This window comes from Procambarus clarkii, chromosome 50 (assembly GCF_040958095.1).
Source record: "Procambarus clarkii isolate CNS0578487 chromosome 50, FALCON_Pclarkii_2.0, whole genome shotgun sequence".
NCBI lineage: Eukaryota > Metazoa > Arthropoda > Malacostraca > Decapoda > Cambaridae > Procambarus > Procambarus clarkii.
In genome coordinates, this window is record NC_091199.1 from 35,539,830 (window position 1) to 35,551,900 (window position 12,071).

General features: G+C 43.8%; 1 protein-coding gene across 1 annotated transcript in view; it reads left to right on the forward strand.

Moving 5' to 3' along the window:
* Window positions 1-9,254: 9,254 nt before the first annotated feature.
* LOC138351747 (angiopoietin-4-like) overlaps window positions 9,255-12,071 on the forward strand; it is a 283,693-nt gene continuing 280,876 nt past the window's right edge. The window contains exon 1 of the mRNA XM_069303775.1: window positions 9,255-9,426. Within this exon, the coding sequence (XP_069159876.1) occupies window positions 9,261-9,426 (166 nt within the window). The 5' untranslated portion in view covers window positions 9,255-9,260. The remainder of the gene's footprint in view (window positions 9,427-12,071) is intronic.

The window sequence follows — 12,071 nt, forward strand, 5'->3', positions numbered from 1 at the left end:
GTGAGAGGAAACACCGGCTTCAGGGTGGGGTCAGCCTCTACGTCAAAGACACACTCATCTGTACTGAGCTGCTAAACACCTCAAATGATATGGTAGAAGTGCTGATAATCAAAATAGAGATCCTAAATGTAGTTATTGTCCTTGTATATAAGTCACCGGAGGCAAACCCTCAGCAGTTTAAAGACCAACTAATGAAAATAGAACACTGCTTGGAAAACCTCACAAATCCAGCTCCGAACATCATCCTGCTTGGGGACTTCAACCTACGACACCTGAAATGGAAGCACCTGGCTAATACAGTAATATCAGAAAGAATACCAGGAAGTAGCCTAAATGAACAGGCACATGCAAATGACCTGCTACGAATGTGTGACAGGTTTGCCTTAAACCAGCAAATAGTAGAACCAACTAGGAAGGAGAACACGTTGGACCTCATTTTCACTAATAATGATGACTTGATCAGGAACATAATGATTACAAATACCTGTTACTCAGATCACAACTTAATTGAAGTTATGACAACCATGGGGAATAGACCATCAAAACCAGTCCAGATTCTAGGTGGAGGAGATTTCAGCAAATTCAACTTCAATAATAAACAGATAAACTGGGAGCAAATAAACCAGGACTTCACAGAAATAAACTGGGAAGATCAGCTAGAAAGTGCAAACCTGAACCAGTGCTTGGAAAAAATAAGCTCAGTAGCACTAGAAATATGTTCAAACCGCATACCCCTAAGAAAAAAAAGAGGACGAGATGCAGATTGGAACGGGAACGTCGTTCCCTATATAGGCGAAGAAAACGAATCGCGGAGCAACTTGAGAGTCGCACCCTATCTCAAGAACGGCGAAGAAGGTTAGGTAGAGAAATAGAAACAATTGAACTCAAGCTACAAGAATCATACAAAACCCAGGAGAGGCAAAGAGAGCAAAAGCCCATCAGTGAATTAGAGAAAAATCCGAAATATTTTTTCTCCTATGCAAAATCAAGATCAAAAACCACATCTAGTATCGGGCCCCTGCGAAAGGGAGATGGAACTTTCACCGATGACAACAAAGAAATGAGCGAGCTACTGAGGAAACAGTATGACTGTTTTCAGCGAGCCATTAAACGCACTAAAGATTGATAACTCAAATGAATTTTTCATGGATATGATACCAACATCAAATCATATATCAGACGTCACCCTATCCCCACTGGATTTTGAAGAAGCCATAAACAGTATGCCTATGCACTCTGCACCAAGCCCGGATTCTTGGAACTCCATATTCATCAAGAACTGTAAATAACCACTATCGCAGGCCCTCCACATTCTGTGGAGACAAAGCATAAATACTGGCGTTATCCCTAATATACTAAAAACAGCAGAGATAGCACCACTTCATAAAGGAGGAAATATGGCAGAGGCAAAAAATTACAGACCGATAGCACTAACATCGCACATCATAAAAATTTTTGAGAGAGTGCTAAGAAGTAAGATCACAAAATACATGGAATCACAGCATCTCCATAACCCCGGACAACATGGTTTCAGAACAGTGCGCTCTTGCCTGTCCCAGTTGCTGGACCACTATGATATGGCATTAGATGATATGGAAGACAAACAAAACGCGGATGTAATTTACACAGATTTCGCAAAAGCTTTTGATAAATGTGACCATGGTGTTATTGCACATAAAATGCGTTCAAAAGGAATTACCGGAAAAATAGGCAGATGGATCTACAATTTACTGACTAACAGAATAAATAAAATCCAGCCCATCAACCGTGAAGAGCTCAGTCCCCCAGGGTACTGTGCTTGCTCCAGTACTTTTTCTCATCCTCTTATCGGACATGGACAAGAACATAACCTATAGCACTGTATCATCCTTTGCAGATGACACTAGGATCTTCATGAGAGTAGGCAACATAGAGGACACGGCAAACCTCCAATCAGATGTAGATCAGGTCTTTCTATGGGCTACAGAAAATAATATGGTGTTTAACGAACATAAGTTCCAGCTCATGCGCTATGGAAAAAATGAAAATATAAAAACGGAAACCACGTACAAAACTCAGGCAAATCATAACATAGAACGAAAAGGCAATGTAAAGGATATGGGTGTACTCATGTCGGAAGACCTTACCTTTAAAGAACACAATAAAGTAGCCATCACAATTGCAAGAAAAATGACAGGTTGGATAACAAGAACTTTTCACACTAGAGATGCTAAACCGATGATGATACTTTTCAAAACGCTTGTGCTCTCTAGAGTGGAGTACTGCTGCACAATGACAGCCCCTTTCAAAGCTGGAGAAATTGCTGACCTGGAGAGTGTGCAGAGATCCTTTACTGCTAGAATCCACTCAGTAAAACATCTAAACTATTGGGACTGACTAAAGAGCCTAAATCTGTACTCCCTTGAGCACAGGCGGGAGAGATACATAATAATTTACACGTGGAAAATATTAGAGGGGCTGGTCCCAAACCTGCACACAGAAATGAGACCACATCACATGAGACCAGAAAACATGGCAGGATGTGCAGAATACCCCCGTTGAAAAGCAGAGGTGCAACAGGTACTCTGAGAGAGAACTCTATCAACATCAGAGGCCCGAGACTGTTCAACACACTTCCGCTACACATAAGGGACATAACTGGCAAACCCCTCACAGTGTTCAAGAGAGAACTGGATAAGCACCTCCAAAGGATACCTGATCAACCAGGCTGTGACTCATACGTTAGGCTGCGAGCAGCCGCGTCCAACAGCCTGGTTGATCAGTCCAGCAACCAGGAGGCCTGGTCGACGACCGGGCCGCGGGGACGGTAAGCCCCGGAAGCACCTCAAGGTAAGGACCCGGTTGGCATATTATTTGGGTGATATCGTCAGCGTACGTGATGTATTCTCCATGTTGGGGTTGGGGTAGGTCACCTGCAAATATGTTGAATAGAGTGGGGGAGAGGCAGCTTCCTTGTGGTACTCCACTTTTCAGTTCTATTATTCAGTCACGCAAGTAGCTGCCGATATTGAGCCTAGCAGTTCTGTTGTCTATAAAGCTGCAGAGAGTAGCTGTAAATCTCACAGGGAATCCTAGCTCATATATCTTATATTTTAGGCCTGTGTGCCATACTTTTTCGAAGGCTTTCGAAACGTTTCTAAGCACTATATTACACTGATCTTTTTTCGACACTGCGTTGGCTATATGCTCGTAGAGCAGGGCTATTGCTGTATTGGGCCCTCTGCGGTTCCTAAACCCTTCCTGCCTGGTGTAATACTTCCGCTCCTCTTCCATGTACTTCACAAGTCTCTGACTGATTATTTTTTCAAATATTTTGCCTTGTACTTCGAGGAGGAAAATTGGCCTGTAATTTTCAGTTTGGGTTGGGGGTTTACCTGGCTTGGGCATTAATCCTATTGTGGCATTCTTGAAGTATGTGGGGAATAGTTCAGATGCAAGAGCTGTATTTACTATACAAGTGTATTGATGGAGTGCAATCACTGGTAGGTTGGATAATACCATCTTATTTATCTTGCTGTTGCCCGGCGCCGTGTTCTTGGAACCCATAATTGTTTTATGGACCTCTGCAATGGTTATGTGTTTCATAAGGTGGCAGTCATTGCAGATGTTGTTAAGGTCTATTGTTTGCGTCGGGAGTAGTGCTTCAGCTCAGTTAACGACTTGAGTTGTAATTTCCCTTTCAATAATGGGGCAAAAGTTTAAATTTGTTTCCGGGTTTATCCTGAATATTTTTTTCACAGAACTTCCTGAATTCCTGTTCTTGTTCACTTTCCTCATAGAGTTTATTTCCTGAGGCGTCTATGATTCAGGGTGTTCCTTCACCTGTGTTTTCCATCACTTTCTTCCAGAACTTTCCTGGGTTTCTGTAGTCGGCTTAAATTTTGCTTATTAGGTCATCCCATTTTTTGGTGTATTCTATTTTGTATAGATCTTAAAGCTCGTCTTGTAACTCTCTTTGTAGTCTTTTGTGCTCGTCCGTCCACCCGTTGTGCGTTATGAGTTGTAGAGGATTGTTATATCTGGTTTGCAGTGTCCTAAGTGTCTCAGTGGCTTGGGGGTGTGGGAGCATTATGTGGTGAGCTACGGGGATATGATCGTTCATGCATTTTTCTATGATGCTAATACACGTATTTAGCTCTGTATTTATGCATGATGTTTCCTTTCCATTAAAGTCTGTGACACTGATTTCCTGTGCACTGCTTTTGAACGCTTCCCAGTCAGTTTTTTGTGTATTGAAGTCTTGGTGGTGAGGGTTTCTGAATGGGGTTAGCCGATAGCTTCATTATTATTGGTAGGGGGTCGCTTGTGCTCTCTGGGCCCCTTTCTATGCGGGTGTTTAAGAAGTGGTGGTTGTTTGACAGTATTATGTCTGGTTTACCACTGTGTCCTTGTCTGACATAAGTTGGGAAGTCTGGGCCCAGGTGGGTTAGATTGCCGTTCCTTATCATATTGTGGATGGCATCTCCTGCCTGGTTGTTCCATCCGTGTCCCAGTGTTCTGTATTTGGTGTTCAGACCTCCCAGGAAGTAGCGATAACAAACAACAAGGTTGTGCATTGTGTTAAACAGACTGCTGCTTATCTGTTGAATAGTTATGGGGGTTAGGTTGAAAGCATGCGACATTATATAATTGTAGACGTATTTCGTATTAGCATTAGGGATATTGTGTTGGAATTTTACGTGCTGAGTTCGTATACGTTCTTTGAGGATCTTGTAGTTAACCGTGTGGGTTTCGTTTCTTGAGAAGAATTCGGTATTGTTTGGGATCTCTGCTGAGTCCTGGGTGACTGTGTCTGAGTTTGCAGCATTGTCTGTATGTGTGTGGTAAGCATTGATGCCCACTGTGTGTCTGTGATCTGCCTCAGTTACCTCATCGGAATTCGCTAATAGTTGTGTCTCCTGTGGTGCTTGTATGTTTGTAGGCCCTCCTTGGGGGTCATTAGTGGTGGATGGTGCGACTGGTGTTAGTTCAACTTCCCCTTCTGACTCATCGAGGGTCTCTGCATTCGTGGGTCCTGACACTTGTTGGGAGTTAGTCTCAGATGTGGGAATGCTGATTATATTGCTGGCCACCAGGGCTTTTATGATGTTAAGGGTGGAAGGATTGTCTGGGAATACCATTTCTGGGAGACCATTCCTCCTGTACGTTTCTTTAATTACGGATCCAAAAGACCCTGGACTAGCTAAGTTTTCTAAGTGAGCAAAGATCATACTGCTCAGGATCTTTGTTGGTAGGTCCCCAATTACCTGTGAGGTCGTGTTTACTGGATTGTGTGGGGTAGTGTTTACTGGATTATGTGATACCTTATTTGACCAAGCATTGGTGGTAGTTATACCTGCATAGGTATTATTAGCTGTTGCTGTCTATTTTGCTGCGGCTCCGGCCCTTTTTTGTTTTAGGATGTTCTTCCTAGTGGGACAGATTGATGCCAGCATGCTGTGGGGACCGCCCACAATTGAGACATTTGGGGTTTGATTTATTTGTGCAATCTCTGAATATGTGCCCCTGCTCGGCGCATTCTGAAAATACTTTGACCGTTTGTTGGCAATCTGCGGCTGTATGGTCGTATTTATAGCATGTCCAACAAGGGGTTATGTTATAGCCTTCCTGCTCAAGGTTGTAGTTGTCCGTGCTCAGGTCGTACTAGTGGCAATGGATACCTTGGCTGAGGGCTTCCAGCCATGGAGGTTTCTTCGAATCATATTTTCATCACTGTAAACAATCTTGGCATGAGAATTACTTCTTCTACCTTGGCCCAATCATTCCTTTCTTCTATGTCACATTTTATATTTTCAGGGGTATGGTTAGTAGGTGCTGCATCAAGTCTCTTCAGGACTATTGTCTTCCTGGCCTGCAGCTCTGGGGGGAATAATGACCAGAAAATGTTTATCCGTCAATTTACGTATATTTTCTCCCTTGAGGACTGTGTCAACATCTTCATCCTGGTAACATAGTGCTATGAATGAGGAGTCCTGTGTGGTTACTAGTTTAGAAAATCGTACCTTGAGAGAGAACAAGAGATTGGCTAGTTCATTCTGTTTATCATAGCTTGTCCCCCCCACCACAAGGGGGCGGATTTTTACCCGGGAATCTCTCATTGTCTCAGTACTAGTTCATTTTTTTCTGTTTTCTTGCTTTCCTCTTTCCTTCTCTTCCTAAGAATAAGCTCTCCTTAGCTGAGGGCTAAGCACTCCGTCCACTAAGCACTTGGTTGGTTGGGACTGGCAGAGGTTAGCCCTCAGTGACTAATTCTCCTATGTCCTATTTGTAGACAGAAGGTTCCCTAAGAAAGCCTAACCTTGCTACAAGGGTGAACAAATGCCCAAATCAAGTGTCCCCGTATATTTTGCAGGTAACCGCATGGGCCACTGGACCGTTCCACTTTACTTGTTGAAATGGCGAAGTGAGAAGAGTTGGAGATAGTGAGGAAGATAAGTCTTATAACTATGAATGTACAGGTGCTCTGTGCAAAGCTGGAATCATTTAATGTTGGTGGCTGTGTCACCCTCCTGTTAGGGAGGGGGTGGGAAAGACTGTTGGGACAGTGGGCCCGTGGGAGGGGTCAGGTTACAATCGCACCACTCTCATTGCTGTAGTTGTTGCCTGAAGCAGGTGATGCCTTTAGATATATCTCTTCTTGCTAGAGTGTCTTACAGTGAGCCCCAAGTACCCTGTGCAAGTAATGCTGTGTTATTAGCACCAGCAATGCATCAAACACTAACGTTTGGTAGGCTTCCCCTGGTATGGAGCGGTGGAGGCCAGCTAGCCTCTCTCCAGGCCTCCTGCGCCTATGCCTGAGTGTGCTCCCAGGATATTAGTTCACTCTAGGGTTCCTCTTTTACTAGTGACTTATGCTATAGTGTCAGAACACTCAGCAGCACAATAGTATTGTCTCGATACAACCTGGCTATCAAACACAAGGGTTGGGTACGAGGAACTTAACCCCTAGATGGGAAGAGGAGGCACGCACATCCTCTCAGCCCAGGGCCTGGTGGCAGTGTCAAGGTGGAGGGTTGTGGGGGATGGTGGTTGGTGGTGTGTAGGTGGAAGGTATTGGGAGATGTTATATTGTATTTTATAGAGCATAGGTGCAGGGTAGTGGATGGTTAAGTGAGGGTGGGGGTGATGGGGTGGATGGTGGTGGTGTGTGTAGGGAAGGTGGTGGGGTAGTGAGGGTGGGGGTTGCACTTACCTATCAGTGACCAAGGGCAGCGCGTCCTCGTAAACGAAGGCTAAAGACCAATCCATGCACCAGCCAAACCCCCTGTTTATGAATGATAAACGGTTTACACACGACTAATGTGGGGAAACTGACCTGTGGACTTTATTTAGCCATATATACTAAATTTTATTGTATTTTATATAGGAATTTATTTTTATGTTAATATATTTCGATAGTAAACTGTATGATGGTTAAAATGGACTGTATGATATATAAATTCCCACAAATCGCTTTCCTTACACATTCTGGGGGGTTTATTATTTATATACCTCGTCTAGTAATAAAAATTATTGATTGGTAGACATTCATTACAGTATTAGACAACATATATTAGTAATTAAACGGGGAGACCTTATCTTGTATGGCTGATTTTGTCCTAGGCAACCAGATATGAACACGGATGAAGAAGCTAGTCGATACACTTTGTGTGTGAGGCTGGCCTCCAACTCATGTACTGCAGTACTTGATAACCAGTAATTCTAGTTCCTCTTCAATTACACCTGTCAAAGGGCACACACTATAATGGCAGTAATCCTAATATGACAGCTATATCAGAAGATATATAGGCAATTTAAATAAAGAGACGTGAATATCTCTCACCTTGTTGTTTGTTCTCGCTATGCATTCTGACCGGTTCACCTTATAGCTACCTAAGATTACTGATCAGGAATAAAATATAATAAATGGGTTTCGACGGAACACTTCCCTTATAGTAGACGTAGATCATGTGTTGACAATGCACTTTATTCCCTTAACACTGTTGTCCAAGGGAAATTATTGGGGCTAGATCTGCCCCAGCAGGATTGGTATGATGTTAATGGCGACTGCTCTCGCCCTGCTCCCACTGATGCCTCGGCTATCTTGTCCAGATGTCAAGAAGTGAATGGAAGGCTTACATTTACTCTATTTTAGTACTGATAATTAAGTTGATTCAAATGAAATGTTTTTATTATGTTAACAGTCCAAAGACTTTGGTATTAAGAAGATTTCCCATTAACATAGCTGGTGAATCTAATAGCGATGTGGTAATGACATCCCCCGTTTTCTACTGCCGGAAATTTCTACTGTGTCAATTTGAAAGTTGGTAAATGGTGTCGATTTTTCCGACAACTCACGACTGATGACGTCCGAACACTTCCAGAACATGTGCATCGCTGATGACTTTTGTTTGAACCACAACGCTGTAAATGATTTACCTACTTACTACAAATGCAAATAAGAGCCAACAGATCCTAAACACCTAACCTATCCCAACCATTGCCTAAATATGCACAATTTGATAATATATTAATTTATATTTGAGAAAACTTCTGTTTAAAATGAACAAAATCTTAAAACTGATGAATGTGTCTCATGGGTCAGCCACTGGATGGAATGGACTTGGTCTTTGGATGGGTTGCTAAGGAGGTGAAGCTCTTTAAACCTCTCCTACTCGGGCCTTGTTGTACTTGTTGCATTACAGTTTAACTATTCTCACGATCACATTCTATGTCGGATCTTGTCTTAAAATTTTTGATGAGAGGTGGCTTCTGCAACTTCTTCTTTCGGTTCATTCCACTTGTTGCCTATACATACAGGGTAGGAGTATGTCCTTATCTTTCCTCTAATAATTTGGGTTTCCTACCTCAACTTATGCCCTATTAATCGTTCATTAAAAACAAGCTGTCCCTGTTAACCTTGTACATTAGCCTCAGTATTTGATGTTATGATCAAATCCTCTCAGTTAGTTATAACCTCCCTGGTTGTAAGGCGCAGTTCTCTTAACTCTTATAGCTTAACCTTCTTATTAACAAATCTCTACATTCTTTCATATTCTTTTATGCTCATTACTCTCACTGGACTTCTCCTCTTTGTAAAAGTATGTGTAAGAACTGGCCATATTGAAGGAGAGTTTCCTGGTGGTTCAATATTCAACGCCCCACTACCTATCAGTGTGGGCGTTGAGCGCGGGTGTACTTAGTGCGTGGTGGCCAGCCAGCCAGCCAGCAGTCATGCAGGGTATTGGTTAGTGTGTAGTGTGAGTGTGGTGGAGAGAGTCATGTCTGTCTGTCTGCTGCCTCTCCTTTGTGTCCTGGTGGGCTGGTCGGCCGCCTTCCCGGAGGCCACCATGGGCCACACGGAGGAGTTGGACCTGACTGGTACCGTCATTATTAACCAGATTGCTATACATCAGCTGCAGGAGGAGCAGCGAGGCGTCCAGGAAGGTGAGAGTAAGAGCAAAGTTATGTTCACAGTTCCTTGTGACTTATTTAATGAGTTAGAAAACTGAATATTTGTGGCTTATATATAAACATCACGATAAGGCACCAGTACACACCATAAGGCACCAGTACACACCATAAGGCACCAGTACACACCATAAGGCACCAGTACACACCATAAGCCACCAGTACACACCATAAGGCACCGGTACACACCATAAGGCACCAGTACACACCATAAGGCACCAGTACACACCATAAGGCACCAGTACACACCATAAGGCACCGGTACATACCATAAGGCACCAGTACACACCATAAGGCATCGGTACACACCATAAGGTACGAGTACACACTATAAGGCACAGTACACACCATAAGGCACCAGTACACACAATAAGGTACAAGTACACTCCATAAGACACCAGTACACACCATAAGACACCAGTACACACCATAATGCACCAGTACACACCATAAGGTACCAGTACACACTATAAGGCACCAGTACACGCCATAAGGCACCAGTACACACCATAAGGAACCAAAACACACACCATAAGGTACCAGTACACACTATAAGGCACCAGTACACGCCATAATGCACCAGTACACACCATAAGGCACCAGTACACACAATAAGGTAAGAGTACACACCATAAGGCACCAGTACACACCATAAGGCACCAGTACACACAATAAGGTAAGAGTACTCACCATAATACACCAGTACACACCATAAGGCACAAGTACACACCATAAGGCACCAGTACACACCGTAATGTACCAGTACACACCATAATGCACCAGTACACACCGTAAGGCACCAGTACACACCATAAGGCACCAGTACACACCATAAGGCACCAGTACACTCCATACGGCACCAGTACACACCATAAGGCACCAGTACACACCATAAGGCACCGGTACACACCATATGTCACCGGTACACACTTTAAGGCACCGTTAAACACCGTAAAACAACCAGTACACACCATAAGGCACCAGTACGCATCATAAGGCACCAGTACACACCATAAGGTACCAGTACACACCATAAGGCACCAGTACACACCATAGCGCACCAGTACACACCATAAGGTACCAGTACACTCCATAAGGCACCAGTACACACCATAGCGCACCAGTACACACCGTAAGGCACCAGAACACTCCAAAAGGCACCAATACACACCATAAGGTACCAGTACACACCATAAGGCACCAGTACACACCATAGCGCACCAGAACACACCTTAATGCACCCGTACACAGTAAAAAGCACCAGTACACACTACGATGCACCAGTACACACCATAATGCACCAGTACACAGTAAAAGGCACCAGTACACACCATTAGGCACCAATACACACCATTAGGCACCAGTACGCACCATAATGCACCAGTGCACACTATAATGCACCAATACACACCATAAAGCACCAGTACACACCATAATGCACCAGTACACAGTAAAAGGCACCAGTACACACCATTAGGCACCAATACACACCATTAGGCACCAGTACGCACCATAATGCACCAGTGCACACTATAATGCACCAATACACACCATAAAGCACCAGTACACACCATATGGCACCAGTACACACCATAAGGCACCAGTACACACCATAAGGCACCAGTACACACCATAAGGCACCAGTACACACCATAAGGCACCAGCACACACCAAAAGATACCAGTACACACCATAAGGTACCAGTACACACCATAGGGCACCAGTACGCACCAAAAGGCACCAGAACACACCATAAGGCACCAGTACACACCATAAGGCACCAGTACACACCATAAGGTACCAGTACACATCAATGTCAGCACTGTGGAGAAATGGCCGACAGACCACTGGAACATTATCTAACACAGTGCAGTTACAAACCCATTAAGATTTCAACTTAGATTCAACAGAGCAGAAGAAGTTGTTAAACACATATGGCAAAATCTTACTGAAGCGACCATAAGAGTCATAAATACTCATACTCCGCCCAAGTACAACAGAAACAAGCAACACTTAGTGGGCCAGCCAGAGGCTTAGGGCCCGCGCAGGAAAATCACTGAAAAAAAGTACACACAATTAGGTACCAGTACACACCTTAAAGCAACAGTACACAGTATAAGGCACCAGTACACACCATAAGGCACCAGTACACACCTTAAAGCAACAGTACACAGTATAAGGGACCAGTACACACCATAAGGCACCAGTACACACCATAAGGCTCCAGTATACACCATAAGGTACCAGTACACACCATAAGGCACCAGTACACACCATAAGGCACCAGTACACACCATAAGGCACCAATACACACAATAATGCACCAGTACACACCATAAGGCACCAGTTCACACCATACGGCACCAATACACACGATAAAGCACCAGTACACGCTATAATGCACCAGTACACACCATAAGGCACCAGTACACACCATAAGGCACCAGTACACACCAAAAGGCACCAGAACACACCATAAGGCACCAGTACACACCATAAGGCTCCAGTATACACCATAAGGTATCAGTACACACCATAACGCACCAGTACACACCATAAGGCACCAGTACACACCATAAGGCACCAATACACACAATAATGCACCAGTACACACCATAAGG